We start from the raw sequence: 15,000 nt of genomic DNA, 5'->3' as shown, positions 1-15,000 counted from the left end.
ATGTTGGGATTGGATGTGAAGGAAGGGGTGTGGTCACGTAGAAGAGGAGTCCCAGGGCCAATGAGAGTGTGATGCCACAGCCAGCCAACCAGTCACCTGCAAGACAAGAAGGATGAGACACGACCACTCAATATTAGGCCCACTGGAAACAGAGGTACCAAACTACCACTGGATAACATTGATGGATATCATCTTTGAATGAACCTGCTCATGAATACCATTCGAGTTCTGTTTAGACAGGAAGAGTTTTATAGACTGTGTGAGTGGCAGACAGTGCTTTAACTCTGGAGGACACTCTTTTACTCTGGGATCTTAATTTGACCTATATTGTCGCAGCAAAAGAATCCTGCAGCAACAGGATTTGAATGTTTACTCCATAATGTTGCTTGATCCGTGGTTAGGCTATTAGCTGGCCAAAAGTAGCCTACATGAAAAGTGCAATAGTGTTAATATAACTGTGCGTTGGTGTTGGTTTTCAGTGAATTCATGTAAATTACGAAACTCATCCGCATTTCCTGTGGTGCAGGAAAATTCTGAGCAACAAAATGGTGATCAAATTAAGATCCTCCACCTGTACATCATAAAAGTATAGGGACAGGGAAGGCCATAATCCCTGAACCCAGAACTAAATGAGTAGCTCCATTTAATGTTGTTTGACCTTTTTATTTTATTTATATCCATACAAAGGATACTGATTCATGATTTCGACTGGCTGAGAAAAGATTCCCCGTTCTAGATCTATGGATATAGAATGTGAAGTCGTTCATTCTAAATGTTCCGTTGCCATGACGGCTGGCAACGTTCTTATCCATTGCTTGCTAGCCAACTACGGCTAACACAGTCACGTCAAACCGTGCAGCTAGAATAACAGCAACGTCGCTGCATTCAATTTCTTTGTATGTATCCATAAAAACGATGTTTGATTACGACTGGCTGAGAAAATATGTCCGTCCTGACACGTTCATTCCTAATAGGACAGTGGAGATCGAATTTCAATATTGAAACAATGTTGCAAATGTCAAGAGACAGACAGCGATGTTTGGACAAACTCCTGTTGTTATAAAACCCAAATGTTAAGCTAGAAACATGGGGGAAAAAATGTCAAGATGCTTTTTGCAGTGGAAACCAAGTTAATGAATTGGCTGGAACAGAAAACAAGATGTCAATTTTTACGTCATAGGCTTACCCCTGCTAAACTGTTTGTTTTGTGTATGGCTTAGAACACATCTCAACCAATCACAATGCTTGTTTTGACCAACCCTTTGTAGAAAGAAAGAGCGAGAACCAGAGGTTGTATGATAGGCCAAACGGAGAGAGTGGGAGGCCACCGGAGGTCTCTGAGATAAGGGAGGAAAGGGTTCTGCAACCAGCTGTCTCTCTCCAATCTCCCAGAGGTCAGATTACATAAAAAGCCTTAATCCGGGTTTAAGAGCCAGGCCAGTGGTGCAGGTCTGCCACAGGGCCTGGGCAGGGACAGAAATAAACCCACTAAAACCAAGTGCAGGGGGGAGTGGTAGGCTGGCTGGGACCGTAGCACAATGGACTGCTGGAGCCAGGGGTTACCAGGGTTATTTGTGGTATTTTGGTGACAGAACTAGATGAGAGGATGTAACCACTCTCTGTGGTATTGTAATAAAAATACTGTTTTATATGTAGCTACCACTTCTGGTCTTCGTGAAGGCATACATGGTGATGGAAATGCCTTGGAATTGGGTTGAGTATTTGAAGCATTCTTCAAAAGGCGGCATGCAGAAAACAAATCATATAGACTCCAATCGGGTCCACACCTCCTGAGAGTCGTCATGTGTGGCTGAAATGAGAATGTATTTTCTCTCGTGTGCCTGGTGGTGTGTTTGAATAGCTCTCCTACCATCCACCACCTTCTCCCTCATTCACTGCAGCACAATAGAATTAGGTCACAGACTCATGATTCATCCATGCCCCATCCATGCCTTCCAGTCAAAATGTGCCTATTGTGTCCCTTGGTTGAATAATATTTAATTTAATCCCAAACCGTTCACATTTGAATCTGAGCGCAATCAGTTATGTATTAGAATCTATTAGTAGGGGATGCAATTCAGGACACAATACCACTGTACTCAAGAGTGAGGCAACAGAGTGAAGGTTAATAAATGCGTCCGACCGAACACTACATTATCAAAACCAATTATCTGCATTCGACCAATAGTGTTTTCAAGTGTATTTTCAGTGCTCTGGACAATGTATGTGTTGACCATTCTCAATCCTCTCTGTTATTACATCAACAAGTTGGAAATAAAGAAAATGGGAGATAGAGAGAGAGAAAAAGAGAGATCGAGAGATAAAGAGGTAGAGGGAGAGAGAGAGAGAGAGAGAGAGAGAGAGAGTGAAAGAGAGAAAGAGATAGAAAGAGGTAGAGAGAGAGAGATAGAGAGAGAGAAAGAGAGCGAGATAGATAGAGAGAGAAAGAAAGAGGTAGAGAGAAAGGGAGAGAGAGAGAGAGGTAGAGAGGTAGAGAGAGAGAGAGAAAGAGGTAGAGAGGTAGAGAGAGAGAGAGAGAGAGAGAGCGAGAGAGAGAGAGAGAGATGTAGAGCGGTAGAGAGATAGTGGTAGAGAGGTAGAGAGAGAGAGCGAGAGAGAGAGAGAGACATTGTACATTGTATATATATATATAATATGACATTTGTAATGTCTTTACTGTTTTGAAACTTCTGTATGTGTAATGTTTACTGTTAATTTTAGTTGTTTTTCACTTTATATATTCACTTTGTATGTTGTCTACCTCACTTGCTTTGGCAATGTTAACACATGTTTCCCATGCCAATAAAGCCCTTGAATTGTGAATTGTGCGAGAGAGAATGAGAGAGAGAGAGGTAGAGAGGTAGAGGTAGAGGTAAAGAGAGAGAGAGAGAGAGAGAGAGAGAGAGAGAATGAGAGAGAGAGAGGTAGAGAGGTAGAGGTAGAGGTAAAGAGAGAGAGAGAGAGAGAGACGTAGAGCGGTAGAGAGATAGTGAGAGAAAGTGGTAGAGAGGTAGAGAGAGAGAGAGAGAGAGAGCAGTATTTCTCGTGACATCTGATGTAGTTAGTAAGTGGGTCAGAGAGAGCTATGTTGAGCTGCAGAGCTGCTGGCCTCCTCCTCTATGGTGCTCTGCTATTGAATTAATCACGCTTTACGCTCGGGTGGACAACACTGTGCACAAAATGGCTCTTCCTTTTCTTTCATCTCTCCCTTCGTCTGCTGCCCTGCCTGCCCTCAGCCCAGTGCAGCATCACTCCTGGAGAAGAAGCTTTACATCTGCCTGTCTTTATTTTCATTCCTTGGCTCTTTAATGTAGAGCTAACAATGGAGGATGCCTCCTCTTATGTAGAACCACTGGACTGTGAGTGACCGAGAACACTTGACTAAATATGAAAAGATAGCTGCCTTCAGTATCTGAAGGGGGTGGGCAGGAGAGAGCTCTGAGTGAGTACAGTCACGGCCCCCTCCACTGAGACAGGTGAGACTTAAATAGAAGTGACGCCATCACTGATCACCTGAAATGATTCTGTCAGCAGTCAAGAAGGAAAGAAGAAATGGAGAGAAAGGTATTTGGGAGAATTGGGTGACTGACAGACAGAGGCCGTCCAGATGCCTTGATTAGTGCTGGGCAAAAGAAAGGAACGCACTGACTGGAAGTGGATCAGCACTGCAGTCTTACCATGCACTGTAGAAATGAGCCAGCAATTTTCTCTGCAGTGTTGCCTCACCTTATCCGGCCTCACCGCTGCCCTTCCCTGCTTCCGGTCAGCTGTGTGTGAGTTGGTGCATGTGCATGTGTGTGAGTTGGTGCATGTGCATGTGTGTGAGTTGGTACATGTGCATGTGTGTGAGTTGGTGCATGTGCATGTGTGTGAGTTGGTGCATGTGCATGTGTGTGAGTTGGTGCATGTGCATGTGTGTGAGTTGGTGCATGTGCATGTGTGTGAGTTGGTGCATGTGCATGTGTGTACTGTATGCTTGCTCAAGCTTAGACCAAAGAGAACATGCAATCAGCATCTTTAAGATTTCCTTATTAGAGATTGGAGATTGTGTTGGAAAATGTGTTTTGTTTGAAAATCTCCACAAAGTCAGAGACTGATTATATGAAACATCAACCCAAAGGCTCTTACAGGGCACGTGAGAAAAAGACTGAGATCTGGAGGAATGGGAAAATGGAGGACAGAACTTGCAGTATAATCTAGGCCAAAGCCCCGTCATCTGTTCCATTTTAATCCACCGAGCTAGAGATATGTTGTGATGATTTTGATATAAACCCTCCATAAGCATACCCTTGTGAGCCAAAGCAGTAGAGAGAGGGAGACCACTAAACTGAGGGTGACTCGAGACGTTGGCTCTTCACAAGCAGTGCACCCCACATTCATATACTCTGTATGTTTGCCTGCTCCGACTCTAATTGACCCTGATTCTACAAATGACCTTTGAGCTCAATCATAGTGTAATTAATAGAGCATGCGTTAACACACAAGCAAACTAGAAAAGGGAATACATATGTTACGCATGGCACACAAATCGTAGCTGCATTCTCTTTATTTGGCCACGTCTGCTGGCAAAGATAAGAGATGAGTGACGCAGCATTGTAATCTGTTATGAGGAGCCAAGAGAAACGTCAGCCAGGGGATCCAGTCCATTCTACATTCTGAACGCACTAAACAGACTTTTCATTAGGAAAATAGCTGCAGTGAACTACTCACTAAAAGCAAGTCAGCACCCTCAAATAGCACCGATATGCCCCGTCAATCACCGTTGACCTCTCACCTCTAACCTTTTAGACGGCCTATGTTGAGCCTTAAGGATGTCCTATGTATCCTCAATACCATGAGGGCATCACAGAAGGAAACCCCATATGAAGAACTCCATCTACTTTCATGACTCAGGCAGAACCGTCTCCTGCATGACTGAGCCTGTCACTAAAATCATCATTCTACTTCTAATAGATTGGAATGCTGGATTCAAAATGCCCTGCTGTCAGTAAGTAAGGGCCACAGTGGACAGCAGAGAAGTACATGTTGATATTAGATATTCAAGTTGAACTTGTGTTGCTGTTGGAAAATAAAATAACCAAATATACTTGTTGTTGTACCGAAGTGGCCAGAGACAGAATTGCACCCAAGTTGTCAGATCTTCCTTTGAAAAAGAAACTCTTACATGGGGGACAATGAATATAGAATAGAATAGAATAGAATGTGTTGTAGATGCAGGACACTGAGATGTGAGCAGCAGCTCTGGTCTCATCTGACGCTAACTAGGCTTTTGTTGCAGTGTGATTGGAGGGGGGAGAAGGGGGAGGTGGGGAGGGGCGTCTGTGGTGCTGAGCGAACGGCCTTCCTCTCCTCTACCCGGCTGTGACAGTACACTCTAGAGCTGTCACTCTAGATCAGCCGCCCCTGCGCTGAGACCTCATCCTACAACACAGTCAAAACAGGGGCGACCACTCACTCCCTCGCACTGAGTAGTGCTCTCACCAGGCCAGGCGACACTGGAGAGAAGAGAGGGATGGGGCATGGGTGGCCCCAAAAACACTTGTCACTGTCCCCTAATTAGAATCCAATCACAAAATGGGGTTGTAAAATGTGCCATTGCCTACAACGGGATAGAGAATGTAGACCCCGTTTTGCGTTGTAGCATTACCATGTTGTACTGTGGCTGTGGTGGTAAAAGAAGAGCGTGCGGTCGGCCATCTTAGATTTCCCACAAATGTACATGAGACCACAGCTTGTCCCTAAGTCAAGGCTCCGCTGAATGAGCATGCATGGATTTACAGATCACAGTCATGTTAAATGGGTCGAGTGTAAACACATATCTTTTTAAAATAATTTTAAAATTCTATAATATCATTTTTGATCGTAGTATTTTTACTTCCTTGATAGATTACAAGGATATTTTGTTTTCTAAATTCCAATACAAATATTAATTTGATCATTTCAACAACAGAAAATAGTGCCAGCCTTCGGTATTGTTATTTGAGATGTCGATTCTGCAATATTTGAACAATTCTGTGATCATTTAAAACCTGTCCTAACCATTACGGAGGAAACGTACATTCCAACGATTTGGTGCTTCCTTAGTTCAATCCCACGGTTCACATGAATTAGTGATAATGCCAAATGACACGTTGACTGTTCCTACAGACCAAGAACACCATCAAGAGAGCTAATTCGATAGTGAGGATGATTGGGATAATGGTTGTGAGGACTAGATACATCCATCTCATGGGCTATCAGGTTCTGTTACCATTCAGTGTGGACAAGGTCAGCGGAACCTATCGCAATAGAACGACGCCACTTCTGATCTGCAAAACATCACAATGTCATTAGAACCCACCTTAAAGGAACAATTAACTGATAATTCCATTAAACAATTAGCCCCAATGTATACGATCACAAGGGTGAGTCAATAGCAGGGAACATGGAGGGACCACAAAGAGAGGGGTCCAACCAACCAACAAGCTAACCGGCGATTCTCAAGGGAATACAGAAATACTTTCACAGCACACACATGGGGTCGCAACACCCTTTGTATTTGCCTAATGAAGGACACACTAAGAGCAACGACTAAAACAATGGAGTCAGATCGATGTCCACTGTATTACAAAACAAAGGGGTTTCAAATAACGATGGGATTGAGATAATAAACTCGCAACATGTCAACGGCTGCTGTTCCCGCGCCACTTAACGATAACTCTACAGACATTCATTAATTATTGAAGACATTTCCCAACTCAACATTGGCCAATATCTCCTGCTGCCAGTTTAAAGCCAGGAGACTACCCATGAAGCCTTTTTTACATATGGTTTAACACTAGCCTACTGTACGTATATATGATACAGTCAATTGCACTATTTTACATTTCCACCATATGTGTTTATAAAAATAAATGCCTATTTGAATAGTAACAATATGACCATTGGACTCATCAGAGGCCTTCCTCAAACCTGATCTAGAAGCTGAAAAATAGGCATTACCTTCGTGCAGCGTAAAACAGATGGCGACCACTTTCGACGTTTCGCAAAAGATTAAAAAAACACAGAATGAAAATGATTTTTTCCCTCTCCCCTTTGCTATGCCCAGTCTGGATCGGGATATCTGATTGGTTGGAAAGGCCAAATCACATGGGCGAGACAGAGAACCCGTGACCCCTCTGTAAATAAAATGACGAAATGAAACAGCCTTGCATCCTAGCCGAACAATTTGTGGCAGTCTGATACCCTGACTACACTGACGATGTTGTGGTCTACTGTAAATAGGCGGTATGATGAGGCGGGATGGGGTCACCATCCCCCCCTCCCCGACCCCCAAACAGAAAACAAAGGGGGTGCCTAGTGAGGCACACTGGCATTGGGGCATGTCTACAGAGGCGGGGTGTCAAAGTCTGCATAGCCACCCCCAGGCACTCGCCTGTCCTGTAGGTCAATTGTTCCAACTCACCAACCCACCAACTCACCAACTCACCAACTCACCAACCCACCAACTCACCAACTCACCAACCCACCAACTCACCAACTCACCAACTCACCAACTCACTAACTCACCAACCCACCAACTCACCAACCCACCAACCCACCAACTCACCAACCCACCAACCCACCAACTCACCAACCCACCAACTCACCAACCCACCAACCCACCAACCCACCAACTCACCAACCCACCAACTCACCAACCCACCAACTCACCAACTCACCAACCCACCAACCCACCAACTCACCAACTCACCAACTCACCAACCCACCAACCCACCGCCTTCTTCTCTTGCTGATCATGAACACAACACCCAAAGTATTTTCAGATACAACAACCGCCACGGAACAACAGTACAAACCCACAGACCCCCAACGTCTGTGACAAGGGACTACCAGGGTTAGTGGTTGGTTTGTGGGTTGGGGTGGTGGTCTGTGACAAGGGACTACCAGGGTTAGTGGTTGGTTTGTGGGTTGGGGTGGTGGTCTGTGACAAGGGACTAACAGTGGTTGGTTTGTGGGTTGCGGTGGTGGTCTGTGACAAGGGACTACCAGGGTTAGTGGTTGGTTTGTGGGTTGGGGTGCTGGTCTGTGACAAGGGACTAACAGTGGTTGGTTTGTGGGTTGCGGTGGTGGTCTGTGACAAGGGACTACCAGGGTTAGTGGTTGGTTTGTGGGTTGGGGTGGTGGTCTGTGTGCCCTGGAGGATGAGGCTGGTAGAGAGATGGCGATGCAGAGATCAAAGCCCAGACCCCACATCACATGTCTGTCGTAAGATCCAGCCGCCCTCGAACCAACCTGGCTCCTCCCGGCTGGCTTTTAATCTGCGTGTGTGTGTGAGTGTTTGTGGAATTACAGGGAGCTTTAGAGGCATCCCGTCCAGATTATCCAATCCAGCTAAAATCCAACCCGGTGTCAGATGGACAGTTGTGCAGGGACCCCAGCAGCACAGACAGAATGTAGGGTTTAGGGGGTGGAGGGTTTAATGGGGGGCGATGTGTGCTATGGAGGTACAGGCATTGGATTAGGGGCAACACAAAAAATGAGGAGTGTGTCCCACCTAAATTTGAATTGTTCAGAGGGAAGCAAGAAGCATATCTCGGTTTATATATGTCCTCTTAAACACTCAACGTCTATCTATCTATCTATCTATCTATTCAAGGGGCTTTATTGGCATGGGAAACATGTGTTAACATTGCCAAAGCATTCTAGCTTGCTCTGTTTTTTTGTTAATTCTTTCCAATGTGTCAAGTAATCATCTCTTGGCAGTAGATGAGCTATAGGTGTACCTACCATAGGAGTCCCCTCGAAGCCTACCGTTGACTATGTACATACCCAGCGTGCGACAGAGCTGCAGGAGTTGTGACCCGTTTTTTGTTTGTTATGTTGTCATAGTTGTGCCCAGGGGGGCATATGTAGGAGGGAATGCTGTCACCTCCAGGCAGGTGTTTGTGCCCCTGTGTGCTGAGGTTGTCAGGTTCTTGTCTGGTTCTGGCATTTAGGTCACCACAATCTATCTATCTATCTATCTATCTGGGGCGGCAGGGTAGCCTAGTGGTTAGAGCGTTGGACTAGTAACCGGAAGGTTGCAAGTTCAAACCCCCGAGCTGAGTACCCCCGAGTACAAATCTGTCGTTCTGCCCCTGAACAGGCAGTTAACCCACTGTTCCCAGGCCGTCATTGAAAATAAGAATTTGTTCTTAACTGACTTGCCTGGTTAAATAAAGGTAAAATAAAAAAATTAAAATATCTATCCCCCCAAAAACACAGAATGATCCCCACAGCCGCCCTACCGCCCCGCCTGTCGATTGGCCCATGGGAGAATACCACAAATAGAGCATTAAATTTGCTCCACATTGAATCACAAGAGGCTGAGAGAGGCATAGTGTCACAGGGAATCTGCTTTATATTCAAATAACGCTGTTGGCTCTCCTTCAAAACCAAGAGTACATGGTGGAAGCCCCACAGACACAGACTTGAACTTTACCGTTTTTCCTCAAGTTATTACCATGTAAGGCCTTGTCCCTATAGTTTTAGACAGCGTCCTCTCCTTGTCTCCTTTCCTTAGGGCCCACTGATCTGAAAGGACTTGATAGGTGAAAGTGATATTGTGGAACTGGGAAACCTGTCCCAGTCGTTGCACCTATCAGTGCTCATGAAGGAAAGGACATAAGGAAAGAAATACATTTGAGAGTATTGGGACGTGGCCAATGTATTCCTCCATATACCAAGGCAGTCACAGTGCATGTTTTGCAATAAACATATACAAACCCCTATAGCATTCACAAATACTAGTTATGCACTTGAGATGGCAAGGATATTTACATCTCAAGTCCATGCAAAAGGTCCAAAGTGAGTCTTGTAGAAGGCCTCTTTACCTAGTAGTATTCATATGGTCAGGCAGTATACAGTATCTTACCGGTTCAGATGAAGGGAAAGTTCCAGAGGAGGAGATGGAGGTTCAGTTTGGGATCAGACAAACATGGAGGACAACGGACACTCTGAGGTATGGGCTGGCTGGCCTGCTTCTATATGTAAACTTCCCCTCATAGCCTCCAGCAAGGTGACCAGCCCAGCCCAGCCCAACCCAGACTAGCCCTCGTTGGGAGAAGCACCCTCCCCATAGCCACCCCAGTCCCCTGTCAGGTACAGGCAGGCCTGATGGAGGCAGAAGGGCGTGAAGGAGAGAGGGAGTGAGGGAGAGAGGGATCAGGAGGAACAGCCAATCCTGCTAGTGATTGTTGACGTGGTGACTGAAGGAGGCGGGGCTGACCTCACTGAGGTACCAAATAACGAGTGTTGTGTGAGTGTGTCTATGTGTGTGTGTGTGTGTGTGTGTGTGTGTGTGTGTGTGTGTGTGTGTGTGTGTGTGTGTGTGTGTGTGTGTGTGTGCGTGCGTGCGTGCGTGCGTGCGCGTGCGCGTGCGTGTGCGTGTGTGTGTGTGTTTCACAAAGGGACTTTTGTGGAAGTGATTATCTAAGCCTGACCCAATGAACATTTTATATCAATACTTTTTATGCAACCAACTGACGTATCCTGGGCTGCATGATAATTAAAAATGTCATTATCGATTGCGGAGAAGCCACATGCCCTTGGTCCCATGCTTTGTGTACAGTACCTAACAAACAGACACTGAATAAGATTTGTCTTACAACATACTTTACAGCCAGGCAGAATGGTGCTTTAACAAGTTTAACAAGGGCCCAGTTTTTCTAAACTTATCTGGATTTTGCCTATCGGATAGGATTAAATGCATAGAAATAGAATGAATAGGACGGATGTATCATTGACTTGAATGGGGACTCCCGCTCTATTCATTTCTAGGCATTTTATATTTCTGCGCATCGCTTTTGAAAAACTGGGCCCTGATGTCCGGTTTTGATCATAGAATAGAGCCATGTAATCTTTAATCATCTTTTCATCCCAATGAGCAGCATTACACGCCCGTGGGGATAGGAGTGCACGGCACTTCTTTCTGTCTCAGTCAAAACAACAGACCTCCTCTGCCGGGCTGCTTCCTCTCCCCTCCCCTTCTAAAAGCCTCCCCTTCCCCTCTGTGCCCCCACAGACCCATAATCCACACCAACAATCCCAGCCCCTAATGGAAAATATGGCCTGACCCTCTCCACTGATGTGGTCAATGCAGCCAGTAATGGGTCCACATTGCCTTGCAGCTAAAACCAATAATGAATGGGGTGAAATGGAACTTTAACCGTGTTGGTCTGTCTCTTGTGTCATGTGTCGTATGTGGTCTTCCTTTAGTAATGCCAGTGTCCGTATATACAGAGGAATAGTCCTTTCAACTTCTAATCAAACGCAACATTCACTGACGCTATTCACCTCCTCAATAGATTGTTGTTTTTGCGACATCATTTCTCAACGCGCGATTTGTAGATTTGTCAGTGTTCTATAAGTCATTATAAACATGGTGGTTTGAGCCCTGAATGCTGATTGGCTGACAGCCGTGGTATATCAGACAGTATACCACTGGTATGATAAACCATTTATTTTTAATGCTCTAATTACGTTGGTAACCCATTTATAACAGGAATAAGGCACCTCAGGGGTTTGTGGTAAATGGCCAATATACCACGACTAAGACCAGCCCTTAACCGTGATATATTGGCTATATACCACACCCCCCTTGGGTGTAATTGCTTAAATAACATATCCTATACAGTACAAGTTACACTAATCAAATCAAATGACCACATTGATGGAAAATCCATCCATGGTTAGAATTAGTGATGATATCAGACATGTGGGTTATACGGTTTAGTGCTATGTGATGACATCAGATATGTGGGTTATACGGTTTAGTGCTATGTGATGACATCAGACATGTAGGTCAGGACAGAGACTATAACCAGCCAAAGTACCGCAGCACCATGGATACAGGACAGGGTTTATAACCAGCCAGAGCACTGCACCACCATGGATATAGGACAGAGATTATAACCAGCCAGAGTACTGCACCACCATGGATACAGGCCAGTGATTATAACCAGCCAGAGTACTGCACCACCATGGATATAGGACAGAGATTATAACCAGCCAGAGTACTGCATCACTATGGATATAGGACAGAGATTATAACCAGCCAGAGTACTGCACCACCATGGATATAGGACAGAGATTATAACCAGCCAGAGTACTGCACCACCATGGATATAGGACAGAGATTATAACCAGCCAGAGTACTGCACCACCATGGATATAGGACAGAGATTATAACCAGCCAGAGTACTGCATCACCATGGATATAGGACAGAGATTATAACCAGCCAGAGTACTGCGGAGTGCAGCTAGTGGAAGCACTAGTGGTAGTCTGTAATATCTGTCTCTTCCATTAAGGATCTGCAGAGGGCACAGAAGAGAGAGGGGACTTTGTCTCCCTTTTTGTTTAGATGGATAAAGCTACATGTACCATGCTCTAGGGTCTCTCTCTCTGTGTTCTACTCTCTCCTTTCCCTCCTCTCTCTCTTTTTTCTCCTCCCTCTCTCTCTTCAACTGTCTTCTCGTAGGGTATCTGAAGCATACATCACTTGTTTTGAGATGATTAATGACTGTGCACATATTGCTGGTAGTTGAGGGAGATGTGTGTGTGTGTGCCTGTTTATACTTGCGCTGTTGATCCTGGGGTCAATAGAAACACTTTGTCTAATACTGCCGACACATAGTGTGATATAAATTGAACTTGACCCCGTCAGTTGAACTGGCACCCGGAGCATCTCACCCACATGTACAGAGGGAGGTGGCATGTTCTCATCCGTAGGTCTTCAATCTCATAGCTTGGTGACCGGGACGACTATACAAACACTGTAGAATACATCACAGAAGGGCCCAAGTAAGAGGCTTCTAATCATACTGTACGTATCACCATTCACCACACGGTGAGCACTTAAAGCTTGGAGACTGGGACACATGTTTATCCCTGACAAGTAGGCTACAGACCACACACACAGGTACCAAATGCACAAGAAATGACACACAAATGCCTGCACTTGCACACTCCTGCACTGACTGGCTGTAAGCTAAAGCTGCCAGTTGTGGTGACAAAGGACACAAGATACCCAGGGTGTCAGAGGGTGTGTGTGTGTGTGTGTGTGTGTGTGTGTGTGTGTGTGTGTGTGTGTGTGTGTGTGTGTGTGTGTGTGTGTGTGTGTGTGTGTGTGTGTGTGTGTGTGTGTGTGTGTGTGTGTGTGTGTGTGTGTGTGTGCGCGTGTGCGCGCGTGTGTGTGTGTGTGTTGACAGTGGCACATCAAGCATTACAGAGGCTAGAGGCAAAGAAAGTCACCAGACCCTCAGAGATGGCCCTTTGCAACCCTGGCACTACACATTAAACTCTGCAGCAGCTTGGGTGTAGGCCTCGGGTGTAGGCCTATGGACTGCACTGGGCGTCTTTAGTTAAGCATAGACTTAATGTGCTTTTAATAGAAAAAAAACTAAAGAGGCGAGCGTAGGGCAGGGCAGGGCAAGGGAGGGAGGGCAGGGGAGGGGTAAGGAGGGACTTACCACAGACAAGCTGGACCACTGGGATCAGGACATGGGCAGTGGTTGTGTTTGGAGGAGGGGGAGCTAGGTGGCTGACAGACTGGTTCAGATCATCAGCTCCAGCAGGACCAGCATCAACCCATTCTAGAGAGAGGAGGAAAACACAAGAACCATTAAGAATACATTTCAAACTGTTACCACTTTTTTTTTTTATTACAGAAAAATGTGAATATTCATGACTGAAACGCAGTACTGTAAAATAGAGCATACTGTAAAATAAATAATTTCAGCCCACATGAAAAAATGCTTCAGTTTACTAGAGAGTACTACAGTACTTACTATATAATTTTGTAGTAAACTGTAGTATACTGTAGAATACTATACCACACACTGAAGTATGCCTCGATCATGTGTAGTGTTACTATATCATGTTGTAGTACATCGTAGAATACTATAGTAAATACTACAGTATACTATATTCAGCAAAATCACTACAGTAAATACTACAGTAACTACAGTACAACATTTGCATACAGTATAACCTGCCCATTCCCCTCCCCCATGTCTCAATTTGTGCCAACCATAAGTAAGAAGCCAACATAAGTAAGAAACCTAATAGACCATATATAGTGTTTCTTACAGGTTATAGAAAAGAGCAGAAGTGATGAACTATCCATTCAGAACCACTCCTACCTAACTACAGGTTATGGAACATCTAATCTTTTAGTATTTCTCCAGTAGGTGAAAGCATCCACTTCTAGGTCAAAGATAATAAAACTGGGGCCCGAAATCGGCTCTGGCATTTCTAACATATTGGCCCATATTTTTCCTTGAGGCCCCTCAACGGCCCATTTTATTCCTTGAGGCCCCCTATATTATTCAGATAAAGATAATTTTGCACAACAAACCCAAGTTAGACAGGCCCAATGGGCTAAAACTGGACCAGCCCATCTGGCATTTGCCCGAAATGCCAGATGGTCAGTCCGCCCCTGGCTAAAAGGCAGAACAAACACCATATGTGGACCTACACCATTAGTGTATGCATAAATGGCTTTCATCATTAGTAAACTCAACAAAAACTCAAATTAGTAGCATTCTCTTCTGCTGCTGAAAATAACAGCCTCCTTATATTGTGTGAAAAGGTGTATGTGTGTATTTGTGTGTGTGTGTGTGTGTGTGTGTGTGTGTGTGTGTGTGTGTGTGTGTGTGTGTGTGTGTGTGTGTGTGTGTGTGTGTGTGTGTCTTCATTATCAGCCTAATGGGTAATGTCAGAAGATCATGCTGTTCTTACCAAAGAGGGGTCCAGGAAATCTCCTTGCTGTTCTCCTCCATGTCATGGGACCCTGTCTTATCCCACATTCCAGAATAACATGGAAGATTCCACCTCTCCACTTCTGATCCACCCGGAGACTAGAGAAAGAGTCAAACATTTGCAGGCAGGGGTTAAATGTGAATTTTGATTGAACATTGACTATCTCAATCAACCGCTTTTCCATGGTTATTTCTGATTTCCCCTATTGGACCCCCTGT

General features: G+C 45.0%; 1 protein-coding gene across 4 annotated transcripts in view; it reads right to left on the bottom strand.

Annotated features, from left to right (window-relative positions):
* The window catches only part of LOC115119120 (poly(rC)-binding protein 3-like), an 18,217-nt gene extending 3,338 nt beyond the window's left edge, over window positions 1–14,879 (bottom strand). Inside the window, exons 1-3 of one of the 4 annotated variants that reach the window (XM_065014360.1) lie at window positions 14,762–14,879; window positions 13,492–13,614; window positions 1–96 (exon numbers count right to left, since the gene is read on the bottom strand). The exon at window positions 1–96 is cut by the window's left edge and continues 79 nt beyond it. In XM_065014360.1, the coding sequence (XP_064870432.1) occupies window positions 1–2 (2 nt within the window). In that variant the 5' untranslated portion in view covers window positions 3–96; window positions 13,492–13,614; window positions 14,762–14,879. Of the gene's footprint in view, window positions 97–6,981; window positions 7,213–9,895; window positions 9,974–13,491; window positions 13,615–14,761 lie in introns of those variants that run through there. The other 3 variants (XM_065014361.1, XM_065014359.1, XM_065014362.1) reach the window with 3 other exon arrangements.
* Window positions 14,880–15,000: the final 121 nt, after the last annotated feature.

Source organism: Oncorhynchus nerka, unplaced genomic scaffold (assembly GCF_034236695.1).
Source record: "Oncorhynchus nerka isolate Pitt River unplaced genomic scaffold, Oner_Uvic_2.0 unplaced_scaffold_3528, whole genome shotgun sequence".
NCBI classification, from domain to species: Eukaryota; Metazoa; Chordata; class Actinopteri; order Salmoniformes; family Salmonidae; genus Oncorhynchus; species Oncorhynchus nerka.
Note: the sequence above shows the minus strand (reverse complement) of the source record. Positions and strands in the feature narration are given on the sequence as shown.